This window comes from Chrysemys picta, chromosome 3 (assembly GCF_011386835.1).
Source record: "Chrysemys picta bellii isolate R12L10 chromosome 3, ASM1138683v2, whole genome shotgun sequence".
In the NCBI taxonomy this organism is placed as follows: Eukaryota; Metazoa; Chordata; order Testudines; family Emydidae; genus Chrysemys; species Chrysemys picta.
Genome location: NC_088793.1, coordinates 126881538 through 126898907, shown reverse-complemented (window position 1 = coordinate 126898907; position 17370 = coordinate 126881538). Strand labels below are relative to the sequence as shown.

At 43.3% G+C, this 17370-nt stretch overlaps 1 protein-coding gene and 1 long non-coding RNA gene across 5 annotated transcripts in view; one reads left to right on the top strand and one right to left on the bottom strand.

Moving 5' to 3' along the window:
• The window catches only part of LOC135982654 (uncharacterized), a 31767-nt gene extending 22513 nt beyond the window's left edge, over positions 1 to 9254 (top strand). Inside the window, exon 2 of the long non-coding RNA XR_010600152.1 lies at positions 9194 to 9254. This is a non-coding gene — a long non-coding RNA (uncharacterized LOC135982654). The remainder of the gene's footprint in view (positions 1 to 9193) is intronic.
• KIF25 (kinesin family member 25) overlaps positions 1 to 17370 on the bottom strand; it is a 71763-nt gene that overhangs the window by 2828 nt on the left and 51565 nt on the right. For 3 of the 4 annotated variants that reach the window (XM_005303943.5, XM_065590455.1, XM_065590456.1), the window contains 5 exons: positions 15893 to 16042; positions 14568 to 14744; positions 9922 to 10076; positions 7156 to 7353; positions 4124 to 4279 (listed from right to left, as the gene is read on the bottom strand). In XM_005303943.5, the coding sequence (XP_005304000.2) occupies positions 4124 to 4279; positions 7156 to 7353; positions 9922 to 10076; positions 14568 to 14744; positions 15893 to 16042 (836 nt within the window). The remainder of the gene's footprint in view (positions 1 to 4123; positions 4280 to 7155; positions 7354 to 9921; positions 10077 to 14567; positions 14745 to 15892; positions 16043 to 17370) is intronic. The other variant, XM_005303944.5, reaches the window with a different exon arrangement.

Below are 17370 nucleotides of genomic sequence, written 5' to 3'. Positions count from 1 at the left end.
CAGGAGGACCCGCGCCCTGTCTGTTTTTATCTTTTCCAAGACCATGCCGATCAACAGAATCGGGGGAAAGGCATAGAAAAGTTGGCCCGACCCGGACAAAAGGAAGGCATCGGAGATCATACCAACACCCAACTCCCCCTCCCATCCCCTCCCTCCCCCCGGAGCAGAAGCAGGGACACTGGCAGTTCTGTTGTGTCACGAACAGATCCACTTGGGGAGTGCCCCACGTTTGGAAAATCCTGTGCACCACCTCTGGGTGCAGAGTCCACTTGTGCTGAGAGGAGAAGTCCCGGCTCAGCCTATCTGCCCGAGACTTCCAGACGCTCAGGAAGTGATGGGCTTCCAGGCAAATATCATAGTCTGAGGGCTTCATGGCAGAGGTCTGAGGAACAGGCCCCACCTTGCCTGTTGATGTAGAACATCAAGGCCGTGTTGTCTGTGAGAACTCTGACCACTCTGCCCGCCAGGTGCAAGTGGAAGGCTGCGCATGCCAGACGGACCGCCCTGAGCTCCTTGACATTTATGTGCAGGGCAAGGTCCTGTGCGGACTACAGACCTTGGGTCTGGAGGTTTTCCACATGGGATCCCAACTCCAGGTCCGACGCGTCGAACACCAATTCCACAGACGGGTCGGCCCCTGAACGGGACCCCTTGGAGCATGTTCCCCAGGGAGGACCACCAGTGCAGGGAGGCTATCACCGGTTCGGGCACAGTAAGGACCTTGTCCAGTCTGTCTCTAGAACTGGGAGAATACCGAGGCCAACCAGAGCTGAAGGGGCCTCATCCTGAGTCTGGCATGGCGAACCACGTATGTGCAGGCCGACATATGACCCAGGAGTTGGAGGCACGCTCTGGCTGTGGTCACGGGGAACCTTGTGACTGTGCTTATGAGCTCCCTTAGGGTTTCAAATCTGTCCGGTGGGAGGGAGGCTTTGGCCGACGTCGTGTCCAGAATTGCCCCAATGAACTCTATGTGCTGCACCAGAACTAATGTGGACTTGGTGTCATTCACCAACAGGCCCAGTGTGTGGTGCATGTGGACAGGAGGAGGGAGATGTGAGCCCGTACCTGAGACCTGGAGCTGCCCTTGACCAGCCAGTCGTCGAGGTAGGGAAAGATCTGGACCCCCCGACGTCTGACGTAGGCCGCTACCACAGACATACACTTTGTGAATACCCTGGGAGCCGTGGACAGGCCAAACGGGAGGAGAGTAAACTGGTAGTGCTCCTGCTCTACCGTGAAATGGAGAAAATGCCTGTGCCCCTCGAATATATGAATGTGGAAGTACGCGTCCTGCAGATCGAGGGCGGCGTACCAGTCCCCGGGATCCAGGGAGGGGATGATGGAGGCCAGGGAGACCATGTGAAACTTGAGCTTTACCATGTACTGGTTCAGGCCTTGCAGGTCCAGGATGGGCCCAAGTCCCCCTTTGGCCTTCAGGATCAGGAAACCTTTGCATCTGAACTCCGCTGGCACCATCTCCACCGCTCCTAAGCCAAGGAGCTGCCTCACCTCCTGCTCGAGTAAGCTCTTGTGAGAGGAGTCCCTGAAGAGGGATGGGGATGGAGGGTGGGTGGGTGGGGTAGAATTAAACTGGAGGGTGTAGCCCCGGGAGACGGTGTTGAGGACCCATCGGTCTGAGGTCAGCCGTAACCACTCCAGGAGAAAAGCACACAACTGGTTGCAGAAGGGAAGCTTTATTGTGAGTGGATCTCTGGTATGAACTGGTAAGTTGCCCCTGGACATCCGTCAAAACTGACGATTTCCCGCCTGTTTACCCTTAAAGGGCCCAGGCCAGGATTGCCTTTGCAGGCACTTTTTATAATCCCTTGACTTTTTATAAGGGGGCTCATATCTGCGGGACAGAAGGGGCCGTGATCGCCTCATCGGGGAGGATGAGGATGGGGGTGCGGTACTCTGCGTCCCCACCGGTGCTGCAGGTCCCACCACTTGGTCCCCTTCTGAGTGCAGGACCAGGGATGAACGCACCATCAACTCCTTTCTGGGAGGCTGTGAAGGGGAGGCCAACGACCTTTCCGAAGCTCCGGCCACTGAGTGAGCCACCACCGGGGGCCCATTGGTACCATGGCGCTGGCCAAGGAGCCTGGTGCCACTGCACCTGCTATGGCACCGGCGGAGCGGGCTGTCCAGCCTGAGCAGCCTGGCCCATCGGCTGATGACTTCGAAGGGAGGCCGGGCTGGCATACAATTGACCTCTATCACGGGACTGGGATGAGTGGCAACGTCGGGAGCAGTGCTGACCACGAGATTGTGATCCCGGCGTGGAGGAGCGTCTCCGATGGGCGGATCCACGACGGTGGGGTGCCTGTGATAGACGCCTGGGGCAGTGGGAGCGGTGCCGAGGCGGGAGCCTCGAGCGAGAGAAAGAACAAGAACGGCGTCAACGCCCATACCACGCGGGGCTACGGAAGCTTCTTAGAGACAATGACCTCCGGTGCTGTCTGTCCCGGTCTCAACGGGGCAGACTCTCCTCACAAGGTCTATGTTTCCTGGAGGCGGAGCAGTGCCTGGAACCCCTGCCAGTTGGTACCCAGCCAGACAACCTGGTGGGGGTCGACAGGGACCGGCGTGGACTGTGCCCGGGACGGTCACTGAGCGGGGAACGGCGTCGGGAACCTTCCCTTGACCGTGAGTGGTACCGTCCAGGCGGCGACTGCGGCAGTCCGAGTGGTGGCTTGCCTCTGGACTGGGGAGCCGATGATGGCGGTGCTACCAGTACTGGCAGAGACATAACACACTTGCAGGGCCTCTGGTGTGGAGGGCACCTGAATGTGGCCACTGGTGTCTGGGGAGGCCGGCTCGGAGTGGGCCGGGCTACTCTGCTCAACTTGAGTCGGAGACCGCAAGGCCGACGGGGACCGAGAGCTGCCCAACGTGGGTCTAGTCTCTCCCCCAGTCTTGCTCCGGTGTCTTGGTGAAGACCTCTTCTTCACCTTTTTGGAGTGTCCTGTGGACGGGGAGTGGTGCCAACTGGTGAAGGGCACCGTTGGGTCACTGTGCACCTATGTCGCAGTGCTCGGTGCTGACTCGGAGCAGCGCAGCGGTGTTGGGGTCAGGACCGACTGTCAAAATGGCTCGTAGCCAAATGTCCCGCTCCTTCTTGGTCTGAGGTTTGAAGGATCTGCAAATCTTGCAGCGATCACTGAGATGGGTTTCCCCCACACAGCGTAAACAGTCCACATGTGGATCATTCACGGGCACAGGCCGTTTGCTAGTGTTGCATGACTTAAAACCTGGGCACGGGGCATGTCCCGACCCGGGCACACTTAACTAATTCTAACTAAAACTACTTTCTTTTAAACTACAGGCACTACTAACTATGAACTAACAGAGTCCAAGAGGGAAAGCTACAGCCGAGCTGGAGCAGAGCAGTTCCGAAGCACCTTTACTGGCAGCAAGAAGGAACTGAGGGTCGGGGGAGTGCGCAGCGCCCCTTATACCGTGCCATGGCGGTGCCACTAGGGGCGCTCCCCTATGGATACTGCTAAGGGAAAAACTTCTGGCACCGGTGCACGTGGCAAGCATGCACACCTATTGTGGAATGCACATAAGCAATCACTCGAAGAAGTTGTTGCAACACTTAAATGGATGCTGAAGTGTCTCCATTTACTGTTTTGGTATTGTGCATTCTGGGCAGCAAGAACAGCCATGAAATCTGCAAATTTCTTACACACATTGTATTAACAAAACCCTGGAAGAGTTAAGCTTAACTTTTACACTCACTTGATATTAAACCTTAAATTAATGAATTAAGCTTCACAATATCTTATGGAGGTAGGTCACTGTTATCAATTACCAATTTACCAACGAGAAAAGCAAGACTCAAGAAAGTTAAATGACTTAAGCAAATCAGTGAGAAGAGACTCCAGAACAGAACCCCAGAGTTCTGACTCCACGTGCCCTGCTATAGCCTCCCACACAACATTGCTCCACACCATACCCTTACAACCTTTGTTCTACCATGCTACACAACATCAATGGGAAAAGATCAACACACACAAAACAACAACAATTGATTGTTTTCCTAACAAAATGTGAAAAAAAGTTTGGAAGAAGAAATGTAACTCAATGTTGTTACATAGAAGGCAAAAGAAATAATCACCTATGGAGTCCTGGAGTAGGTGGGTAAGTTTGCTGTTTCTATATGGAATGTGAGAGCGCTGCTCTGCTATTGCTCCAAGTACGTCTGATAGAGCTGATAAGCTACGGTTAATGAACGAGGTCTCTCGCAGGGCTACTCCTGTCACTCCAGACATACCTAATGCAATATAAGGAAACAACAGTCAGAATAATCAAAGCTTCTTTGTCATCTTCAGGCATCTGCTAAGCTCAATGTACATAAGCTCTATGCGTGGTATATCACTTGGACCCGAAGTGTAACTTTTTTGTTTTAATAACACATTTAAAGACAAGTGATAAACATGATTTACTATCTCTCTTGGGTACTTATATGGCTCCCATTGCTGTCGTATCTGAGCACCTCATAATCTTTGATGTATTTAACTAAACTGTCTTTTGCAAAAAATATCCAATATCCATGTTCACATATATACATATTAAAAAGTCAGAATACGTTATACTGCATATTTTTTCCTGACTTCACTCCCTCACATAAAATGTGAAAATACAAGTGAAAGCCACTTGTCCTGTTCTGAATACCAAATATCTCAAATACAGGAAGAAAAAGTACTGCTAATACTATTGACAGAATTATTTTTAAGTCAATATAAATCAGACAAGTACATTAATATATGAAGAAGTTACAAAGTTTTAGCCATACAGGATTTGTTGCGGAGAATATTGTCTTAAAAAGCACCTTTTGCCTTGAAAAATTCAAAAATATTTTATTAATTTAAACAGATAAACCACACACAGGAATCACATCCCCCTCCACTGAAAGGCAGCCACCTCTGAGGTGAAATCCAGCAGCTGTTTAATAATGCACAGTAGCACTGCATTGTTCAATAACACATAGCAATACTCCTTATGAAAAGTGCTACAGAATCTTGAATGATCACAGGTGGTCTGGGACCTTGCTTTTATTTCTCATCTATACTTCTCCAGTTGTACAATATATCTTCTGTGTCCATACTTGTCAGTAATAGGGCACTGAATCAAGTGCTAATTCAGAGAGAAGACTGGAAGACAATTCAGCAGGACAGTATCCCTTAAGCCATTGGGTATTGGTTCACAATGACTCAGAAGGAAAAGTGCCATCTCTTACCATTTCCTGCAGTAGGTAGCTGTCCAATGAATGTTTCTCATGGGAGAACTGAACTGGCATTAAACTGATAGGATCACAGCTCAAGATGGTATAGCAACAAACAAAAAGACTGCATACTGGATATGAAGGTAGCTATTAATGTATTTCTACAAGTATTTACCGTATGATCTTAGGTAGTAGTTTTGCATAAGGGGCTAGGGTGTCCTTTTATCTCTAGCCCAGTGTAAGAGTTGGTGCATAGTTGCACTGCCCCAGTAGTAACCCAGGAAAGGTTGCCTCTAAAGCCTGGTCTACACACAAAGTTGCACCAGTTTAACTAAATCAATGTAACATCACAGTTTAGTTAAACCTGTTAATGTTGTTTATAGACAAGTCCTAGGAGGGAGAATCCCTTCCCTACTCTTGTCATGCTCCCCGTGGGTAATAATCTGCTACCAGCACTTACCAATAGCAGATTAGTACCCTCTCCCACCTTTTCCATGCCTGCAGCTGAGATATGGGGAAGTCATGTAGTAACATTGGGAATGGGGGAGAAGAGGATCTTATTCCCCTTATGCCTTTGTGCATAGGCCAAGCCCATGATCTGACTCAAAACGTTTACCTAAGTTTTTATAGCAAAGGCCACTCCAGACAGATTTATAAGGAAATTTGACAAGAGTTTGCTAAGAACTAACAATCTGGCTCATAGACAACGATGTGAAAACAAACTACAATTACTCTGGATGTCCCTCAAGAGACCTATCAAGCTAAGGGGAAAAAGTACATGTCTGCATCAGACTCGTACAATAAACACTTTAAAAATTGTTTCTCACTTAAACTTGTCCTAAATCTCAGCTTTCAAAAGATAATGTGCTAAAATCTGCTCTAAATTATACTTATGTAAATCCAGAGTAATTTTGCTGTCTTCGGATTTTCACCAGCATAGTTAAGAATAGAGTCTAGCCCACTGCATATGTTGGGCCAGATCCCCAGCTGGTGCAAATCAGCATTGCTCTATTAACGTTAATGCTGAAGTACATCATTTTACACTTGTTGAGGATCTGGCGTGTTGAGTACACAGAGCATCAAATGCTTGCCCTTGTCAAACTGAGGGAACAGACACATACAGTATTGTCAATGACATGTTCACCAAAAGGTTTCTAACACCCCCAGCAAATTAATATATATATATATATATATATTCCGTTATGTTTTTTATAGAACAAAAGTTAACAGTCACCAGCAGAAAGAACTCTTGGCAGTAACCTAAAGAGTTCTTTCATAACACAGATTCAGTTTTCAAAACATTATTTCTGGACTGGTACATTTAGCGGTGTGGCTTTTCTTGGTAAGAAAGCTTGTCCTTTAGGAAATAATCAAGGTTTTGAAATTATTGTGTGCATGGAGGAGGAGGAAAATGCTTTGAAGGAACAATGAAAACAATATTATCTTTTCAATACACCAACTTCCTTCCAGAGTTTTTCCAAAAGCAGGCAGAAAAACCCACACACAGCGGTATGCTCATGACAAATATTTAGTATATTTAAATAATGTATGCACTTTGATCATTTCTATACAAAAATAAGAACATGCTCATTTTTATACATAGTTTTGCACTGTAAAAAATACAGCTTTTAAAAACAATCTGAACAAATGGAGCATGTACACCCTGCATGTCACCATGGGCCTGACTGGCCACTGAGTTGCTTTGGTTTTATGCCACCTGATCTTAATGAAGCCCCAGTGACATTAACACAGTGGTGAATCAGGCCCAATAACTTCATTTAAATTTGGATGCACGTGTCTAAATCACCTCTTATGAAGAAACACAAATACTCAGTTAATAAGCTAAATGCAATTACTATCTCCATGAGATGGAAGGCTCTATGCTCTCAATTCAAAATAGCCTTGTCATAAAAAGGTCTGCGTACCAACACATTCACTGCCCGCCAAATCCACCAGCTGTAGTTTAGTTTTGATGTGCTTCAGTTTCTCAGTAGATTCAAACTGTGCTGGAGAAGAGGCTCTGGAAGGAAAGAGGAGTTTATCGTCTTTCACTTGTTGAGGAAAGGTGCAGAAAAGCTCTTTACTTAGCCTTGGACTAGACTCTTCATCTGTCCATAGAGGAGCTGGATGATGGAAACAAACGAATGAGGAAAGTTTATTTTTAACATCACAAAATGGGAAGCAAAAAAATGCAACAGTGATGGGTTAACCCAGTATCTTCTGTTTCAGATTGTTTTGTGGTCTGTAATTAATGACCTAGGCAGGTTGGATTACTCAGATGCACAAGTATGAAATCTTGGTCTATCTTATTTCACTGCCAATCAGGAAGGTGATACCAATTAGGTAGTAAGGCTTATTTTTTTGTTTTGTTTTATTTAATATCGCCAACAGCTCCGTCACTACATTCAACTCCACATTTGTACAGCAGGTAGGATACTCCTGAGAATGTGCAGAAAAAGTCATGTTTGCAATTGACGGTTGCTTGGCAGTCCCTTGATTCCTAGGATGGAGTGGGACTCTGTATCTTTAAAAGCCTTGAGCTCTGCAGCCCACTTCTAATGCTGCTGGTCCTTCAGCTACTGCTGCTCTGGCCAGAATTGTTTCTCTTGTTTCTGTTGTCCCACCCTTTGCTGCAATTCCCTCTGGAATCTTTGGAACTCCTCTTTTCTCCATCTCTGCCTAATGAGCCACAAGCAACTTTAACAGTACCCCTACTTGTTCAGGTAGGTCACCTATTAATTATTATTATTTATGTGGATTATCATAGTGCCTAGCAGCCCTAGTCAAGGGTCCTATTGTGTCAGATGCTGTATAAACACAGAACAAAAGATAGTCCCTGGCCCAAAGAGGTTAGTAGTCCTGGCCTTGGTTCTGCAGCCACAGTTGGAGGAACCCAGACCTTGCAAGTCATCTGGTGCCTTAGCATTCTGGGATCTGATCTGTGCTTTGGGGGACAAACAGATTCTTTGCTACAGGTCCTTCAGTGCTAGCTTCACTTCCGACATTTTGGCTAAGTGAGCATCTCTCCGCCAGGCAGTAAGAATCTGTGCAAAAGTCTTTTCACTGGGCAGTTTAGCTTTGACTTTCTTCTCCAGTGTCTTGCTTTATTCTTTCCTCTCCTTCTAGTCTGGAGTGGAGTAGCAACCTACCCATGACAGCATATGTCAGAGACAAAGCAGCTGTGTTGGCTTACATAAAAAAGAATGCTTCAGATGAGAAAGCATGAAAGTAAAATTTCTTTTTCCTCCTTACTATAGGGCAAGGAACCAAAACAACCCTCTCCCCACATACACAACAAAAGTTATTGACACTAAATCCTAAAGCTCTGGCTTTAAGTCCCATTTCCAAAGCCTAACTACCACTCCTTAGCTTTCTGATTTTATCTACTATTTATTTCTTCAGCGCCTACCATTTGGCAATTTGCTGCACCTAGGCCTTAAGCAAGGCGTGTCTCTTATTACAGAGGCAGACCACACTGTCACAATTCCACTTTGAGGTCACATTTTGTAGTGCTTCTTTATCTACTGTAATGCTCATTCAGCTATCGTAACTCTTATTCTGTGATCCTGAAACTTGAGAGTCCTCCATCCATCAACATATGGCAGAAATTCCTATTTGACCTTGCTGTGAGGCTTAAAGAAGGGTAGTGCAGTAATTGGCATAGCGTATCAGCTAATGAATGACTGAAGGAAGCCTGGACTAAACAAGATGGCTGGCGAGTTAAAATGGCTGCATTTTGTAATGTCTGCCTGATTTGACAAAGATCTGGAGCTGGATAGATCTAACATCTGGACTGGTAGAGCTGCAGCATCCGAAGTAGCTGTGTCTTTTGGCAGGGGCTGCAGGTAAACGAGGGCACCATTTGTTCTGTTTTGCTAATATCCTCTGTTTAATTTCCGATAGAGATCTGGAGAAAAAAGTTTTAAATATTTTCCACTTCCTAAAACCATATTGTTGTTGCAGGGTATGAAGGAGACAGACCACAGTGCTACAAATGAAGAGTCTAATTACAACATGAGCAAAAGGAAGAAAAGGAAACAAAGTTAACCCCACAAGAGCCAGAACTGCTCCTAATGCAACAGACTGCCAAACCTATATGTGACACTGAAAAGCAAGAAGGGACACAACTATAATATAAAAATACAGGTTTTTCCATAATTGATAAGATCATTGGTTTGTCTACTCTGGCAGGGACCAACTGAAAACCTCCTTAACATACCTAGCTAGTTGTGTAATGTAGTATGTAAAGAGAAAATCCCTTCTGCTCCAGTAGTGATCATATGCCCTGAAGCTTAAACTTTGTTCTAGCCCTGATCTTAGCATGTATAACTAAATAATTCCTTGTAAAATTATCCAGCTACACTATTTGATTCTATGCCTGTTAGCCAGTAAGAGAAAACTACTAATAATACAACATAGACTGCTTCACACTGCATGCCCATAAGTACAACAGCAGTGTGTAAAAATCATCACACAATGTTAGAAGTGTTAAGAAAACATCTCAAACACAGCAACATCAAGAGGTGTTCACAAAAGCAGCCAAAAGGTTAAATAGAAAAGAACGGGGGGGTTAAAGAGTGTAGCAAGAGACAGTCAGAAGAGAGAAAAGAGCAATAAGAAAATCCCTCAACCCAGACACTGCATTTCTGACACAAATGGCTCTAGATAGATTTTAGCACTATCCTACTTACCAAAGCTATCTGCAGAGACAGCCTTCGTGGTTATGGTCAATGTCACTACCAGATGAGAGCGAGAAGAATGAGCATGCACCAGTGTTGGATGTTTGACCCTTAGCTGCAGACCTTTATCAACTAGCTGTAAGAATTCTACAGCATTTTCAACAGTCCTGGTAAAACAAAATAGTGTTAGTTGATAGTAAAGGTGACATTAAAAATGTGGCAACTTGAACATGAATTGATAATTTCCTCTTATGCCCCTCCCAGTTCCAATCCTGTCTCCAAAATGCTCCCCTTGTCTCCTTTGCTAACTCTTAACTTCATATGTTGCTGCCCTGCAGAATCTTTCAACTAGGACATGTTCCATTTCAGCCCAAGATGAAGCTGTGCCTCATACTGAATATGCTGGCACAATGCACGGTTAACCCATGGAACTCATTGCTAGGGTTTGTTGTGAAGGCCAAAACTATAAAACTGGGTTAAAAAAAAGAATTAGGTAAGTTCATGGAGGACAGGTCCGTCAATGGCTATTAGTCAAGATGGTCAGGGATATAACTCCACGCACTATGTGTCCCTAAGCCTCTGACTGCCAGGAGTTGGGCCTGGACGACACGGGATGGATCACTCAAAAACTGCCCTGTTCTGTTCATTCCTTCTGTAGCATCTGGCACCAGCCAGGGTCGGAAGGCAGGACAGGGGGCTAGATGGACCATTGATCTGACCCAGTATAGCCATTCTTATGCTCTTAAGTAGCCTGGACACCTTGTATCTAAAGTATACAGCCCCCATCAACATAACACCAGAACACCTCAGAATATTTAATGCATGTGTCCTCACAACACCCCTGAGAGGTAGGGAAATATTATCATCCCCATTTTACAGATTGGGAACTGAGATACAGAGAGGCTAAGTGACTTGCCCAGTCACACAGGAAGTCTGGGTCAGAGCAGGGAATTGCACCTAATTCTTGGAAAAAGTTCACTACTGTTGTCCACTGAACATGGCTCCTAGCTCAGGTATCCTCTTAACTGAAGTAAAAAGTCTAGGGATCACTAAGATTGACATGAAGAATGGAGACATGGATTTGAGAAACTCAGGAGGAGGATTCACCAGAGTGGGAGACACAAATGTGGGGCATTTTTTAACTGGTGGTAGGTTAGCCAACTTGATTGACATGTGGAACCTGAAAAGAAGGAGTAGAAAAAGATTTTCCCTAAGAGGAGTCTAACTAAATGAACTGTATCATATTGTAAATATTACACTTGCACATGGACAGGTTTTCAGGGACCAGCTGCCATTTAATCTATTTAATGTATGGAAAAGCCAATGAGACTCAGTGGGCCAGTACATTTTAGATGAAATATTATCACAAATGAGGATGTGTTTTTATTCAAAATGCCATGTGTTTGCTTAGACTCCAGACAGCAGGGGTGGCCTTCCTCAACGGTTTTCTTGAGTTGTTTGGGTTTGTTTTTCATTGTTAACCTTTTTCGCATAAAGAACAGGAGTACTTGTGGCACCTTAGAGACTAACTATTAATATAGTCTGTTTATGGATTTGACTTTTTTGCTGCTTTTATTGTAATCAAGATATAAATACTGAATACTTATTGATTGATTTAGATAAACATTTTCCAAAAGTGCTTATCCAAACCTCTAAACACCTTTGCCATGTATTGAAAATTAAAGAAATAAATATAGGAGTCACCCCAAGAACAAAGGAAGAACAAAGGAAACCCATTCCAGCCACAGTTTCCAACCCCCATGGCACAAATCCCAGCCTGCAGTGCACCTTCCCCTCCCCAAAAGCCAGGGAAAAGAGATGGGTTAACAACTAGCCAGGCAGAACTCCCTTGATCAAGTAGGCATAATGGCTATTTTTCAAGCATAAATTAAAGCCAGATTTGAGTAATTGGGATTCCACAGTCAGAAGGTGCCTGGACGGTGCAGTGAATTTGAGTCAGAGAGATGGGCAATGGCAGAGGGCGCAACTGATAGCCCGATGTGCTGGGATGAGCTGTGTGGGCTGCCTCACTTGGGAGGAGGAAGTCCAAGAACTCAGAAGTGAGGAAGAAAGAGCTGGACTGGGAGCAAGAGTGTTTCCAGAGTGCTCCTAAAAGCATAGCCTTAATCCACTCCCTGCTTCTCTTTTCAGAAGTATAGAGTACAGATGAGGGTGCATTAATATGCCTGGAAATCAAATTTAACCCAAAGACTTTTGTATTCAGTGATCTGAAATTTAATTTTACTAGGATGAACCCTAAAAGTTTTGTGTTTAGCTGTAAATAAATAAATAAGTAAGAAAAATAATCATTCCTAGATTAACTACAGTGACTAATTCCACAGAGAGGAAAATTACAAATCCTAGATTCTGGAAAAAGCAATTTTACAGTTTCTATGTGGGTTCCAATTTTGTATGAACAGTTCAATGGACAGAAAACATGTCAGTAAATACAAATAACCGCAGAGAAAGAATTATGTCCTTTCAACCCTCCAGAATATTGGCTGTATTATATCAAGGTTTTCTGGCAATAATATAAAACCACATAAACAAATCTCAAGTTGTTGCTTATGTTACTAAAACCCACAAGATAAAAATACTACTGTCAATTATTTCCATTGCGAGTGCAGTTTGTTTTAATCCATGGAGGAAAAAGCTACTTCTTGCTCTGACTTCCAATTCCCACTGAAGTAGCATAGAACAGCCTTTGACAGGCATTATGATTAGAGATGTGTGAAAAAAAAAATCATGTTTCCACCAGCAACAGAACATTTTATGGTTTTGTGCTGAATTGTTCAGTATGATGGACAGTTTTCAGAGAAGAAAATTAGTGTTTGCTCTCACAAACCTCTTCTTGTTCTTGTCCTCAAAAAGACACGTACAGAATGATTTGCCCAAAGAACTTTTTCCTCAGTGTGTCACACTAGGCCCTTTGGGAATCCTCTAACACAGTGGTTCTCAAACTGTGGGTTGTGCCCCCATTTTAATGGTGTTTAATGCCAGGGCTGGCATTAGACTTGCTAGGGCCCAGGGCTGAAGCCAAAACCCGAGGGCTTCAGCCCGGGGTGACGGGGCTCAGGTTACAGGCCTCTTGCCTGGGGCTGAAGCCCTTTGGTTTTGGCTCCCCACGCCTGGGGTGGCAGAACTTGGGCAGGCTCAGGCCCCCCCTCCTGAGGTCATGTAGTACTTTTTGTTGTCAGAAGGGGATCATGGTGCAATTAAATTTGAGAACCTCTGCTTCTAACATTTCACTGGGGTAGGAATGAAATGGCCAACACCTTCCTTCTACCTGCTAATGTCATCTTGCAAGTGCCACGACTGCTGCCTGTCACCTCTAACTCTCCCCCATTTTTAATTGTGCTGTTCCAGCAGTCTGTGCAATAAGTTTGTTTAAGACAGGATAGTGGTCTTCCCTTGTTAGGACATGATTTTTATCATCTACATTGTGTAGACAGCAACAGAGAGTCCTGTGGCACCTTTAAGACTAACAGATGTATTGGAACATAAGCTTTCGTGGGTGAATGCCCACTTCGTCGGATTGTGTAGATAGGAGCCTTATGGGGAAAAAAAAAGGAAATATTTTACATAGGCTGTGTGCACAGGACATGTATCTATAGTGGGCCTGATTCTCATTTACACCACTCTGGCAGTGTAGCTGCAGATTATGCCCACTTTAAGGCCCTGCTGCACAGTCAGAACAGCTGTAAAGGAGAATCAAACCCATTATACATATGTGCTGTAGAAAAAGGTTTATCTAAAAATATAAAGAACAGAAACTAGAAAGGATGGCTTAGCAATCTACACCTTTGGTTTGAACAACCTAGCCTCTCTGGGACCACAGGTTTAAATTCCAGCAGCGTCAACACCGCCTTAATCTTTCTAAACGAGATAAGCAGAGTGCTAAAATATGTACGATGGGTAAGTATTCTGGATGACCACTTATAAAATGAAATCCTCTCTCTTCTGTGTGGATATTAAGGACTTACGACATTTTTCTTAAGAGTAGGGTTTGCTCTGGTGTGTTTGAACGTAATTCCCTTCCTTGCCCTTATGGAAAAGTCTCACAGACTTTAAGAGGAATTAAACCAACAGGGTTCTATAGAAGTTACTCCAAAATCCTACAAAATTTAATACAGAGTACTATTCTTTCTTTAAGTATTTTCAATTATCCTATTTCATAAAATTCTACACAATGGTCTAAAAAAATCTACAAAAAGGTTATCATTTTCTATAAAGTTCTACTAGACTTTTTCACAGTGTTCCCATTTTTCGCAATGTGCTAAGAACTGCTTTGCCACTGCCATCCCTGCCATACAGCTGACTGCATTTCAAAGCTGCTGTACGTAGGGTACATACAATTGGAGGGAAGGTGGTGTATAAATATAAAAGAATATTAATTGTATTATTATTATTACTGCAGAATATTCAAATTGAGACTGGAAGCCAAGTGTGACCTAATTAGTTGAATTCTTAGTGAAATATTAACAGTAAACGGAATCATCCAGGGCTTTTCTATGTACTGGGGAAGGAATGTATGCTTAGAAATACTAATCAGTGCCAACAATTATGTCTCCATGCCTTGTAGCTGACACATACTGTAACAACTTTTTTCTGTATCATGATCTTGCAATAATGGTTTACTTATTGTGCTGTGTACTCACTCATAGGTAAGCAACGGCACATCGCTCTTGCCTTCCTTGGTTGTGACAACGTCACGTTTAACGCCGAATACTCTTCCACAGCTGTCTTTGGCCAGAAGATCAAAAATTTCATTATTATACACTTCTACAACAGAAACCTCAACCCAATGACTTCCTGGTGGCTTTTCTGAAATAAGCCTGAAAAGAATTACAGAAAAGAAAATGAAACAAAGCTAAAATGGCTGAAATCAAATCCTAAGTAAACCATCCTTAAGAAACAGTTGCATCTCGAGCTGATTATAGTCTGATGAAAGTACTTATCAAACAACCACAATCATGAGAGTATGTTGCCTTCCACGTTAATGTAAAGGTTGAAGAACAAGAATGTATGCACTTAAATTATAGAGTAAATATGTCACAGGGAGAAAATTACCTTGTTTTGGCTGCATTTAAACCCTATACTATTCCTGGACGGTGGGCGATTCTAATGTCTTGTTACTATTGTGACCCCAATAACTCCTGGGATATGCCAAAGGATTTAAAACTCTCCAATTCCTAAGACCTAAAGAGCAGCATCTGTGTGGGAAGTGTAGGGTTGTCAAGGCCCACTATTGTTGAGAGGATGGGGAAAAATGCACAAGACACTGGGGCTAAAATAAACCCAGAGAATTTATAAATTAAGCCCTTGTCTACACATGACAATTTTCCCAGTTAAACACTCTAATATAAAAGTGGCCTTTTTTTGTTGTAGTTTAGTTTAAACCCCTTCCCAAGCAACATAAGCTAAGCCAAGAAAATAGCACTTGTGTATCAGAATGTGTGTGTCCACAAAGGATATTATATGAGTATAACTATATTGGGTTTAATTCACACCTTAGGTTATACCGAAGTAAGTTATCCCATGTAGATAAGGCCTAAGTGGAAAATAAATATCCATGATCAAATATTGTTCAAGTTCCAATATGCAAACCAATAAGTTACCTCGTAAAATGTTAGAGGGGGGTTAAGAAAGAGTGTAGAATGAAAATTTAGACTCAAACTTAACTATGGATTTGCTACCAAAGCCTCTATAATTAAGTGTTAATCATCTTGAAAAGTTAAATCTGAACAGCAAGAAAATCATGTGCTGAAGAACAGCTCTGTGTAAGATCAAAAGTTTGTCTTTTTTACCAACCAAAGTTGGTCCAATAAAAGACATTATCTCACCCACCTTGTCTCGCTAATTTCCTGGGACAAACACAGCTACAACAATACTGCAAACAATGTGCATTTTTTCCCTATTGCATACAACTGTAATGTAAAAACTGGCACTCAAACGTTATTCTCATTCCCCTGGTCAGCAATACCTGAAGACTTCTTCTGTGGCTCTAGGAATAATTCCTAGCTCTAGTTCATCTTCTATTGAAAGAGTGACATCATCCTCAGATTGCGGACCCAACATTGTGTACGTCTTCCCACTCCCTGTTTGTCCATAAGCCATAATACACACATTGTATCTGAAAATCAAAAAGGACCTTGTTTTCTTATGCCAGTTTTTTAACAAATGTATTTGGTATTTAAATGGTTAAACCAAGAAGTATTTGGAAAAATATCATTGCTTATTTTAAAATATTTAATTTTAAAACATAATATAATATAATAGTAATAATATTTCCATATGGCCTTTTTGTAGATCTGAAAACTTTTTGCTAAACTAAATTAAGTAACCATCACAACATCCCTGAGGTGGATTTTTTTTTTTAAACAGATGGAAAACTAAGCCATAAAATTAACAGCTGGTATACATACAAATTTGCAACAAAATACCAAAAGGTGTAAATTAACACTAAATGCAAATCTGTTTGTGGACCCTTATTTCAGAATAAAAGTGTCTAAAGTTGATTTACTTAAAACAGTCCGTTTGTTACATATCTTGCCTAACGCCACTCTTTCCCCCTTCCCACCCCCACCCCCCCCCCAAAAAAAACCCAAGAGTGTCCACATACAGATTTGGACTGAAATAACTAAACTGATTTTAATTCACACCTTTTGTATTTCAATGCACATTTATGTGTAGACCAGCCCTAAGTGAGTAGGCCATAGAATCATAGCACTGGAAGGGACCTCAATTGGTCATCTAGTCCAGTCCCCTGCACTCAAGGCAGGACTAAGTAATAACTAGGTATCAGAGTAGCAGCCGTGTTAGTCTGTATCCGCAAAAAGAACAGGAGTACTTGTGGCACCTTAGAGACTAACAAATTTATTAGAGCATAAGCTTTCGTGGGCTACAGCCCACTTCTTCGGATGCACAGAATGGAACATATATTGAGGAGATATATATACACACATACAGAAAGCATGAACAGGTGGGAGTTGTCTTACCAACTCTGAGAGGCCAATTAAGTAAGTGAAAAAAAACTTTTGAAGTGATAATCAAGATAGCCCAGTACAGACAGTTTGATAAGAAGCGTGAGAATACTTACAAGGGGAGATAGATACAATAACTAGGTAGTAACTTAGTATTACCATGTCAACAGAGCAAGTCAGTGGAAAAGACAGGAATGGAAAGCCAGGGGTCCCAACTCCTAAGCTTCACTTCAGTCCACAGATAAAAGATAAGAAGCTTGCTACCCGCTGCCTTGCACCATGTGTAGTCATTTATACTCACACAAAGTGAGTGCAAAATGGCAGTTAACGTGCTTCATTAATTTTAGTTTTGTTAGTAGTAAAAACTAGGGCCCTGTCTCACTGCTAATAAAGGTGTGTTTTTCCTCAGAGTAACTAACGTTCATGAGCTATCCAGAGGCGAAAACACAGCAGAGACAAGATACTGTACTTTGTTTTA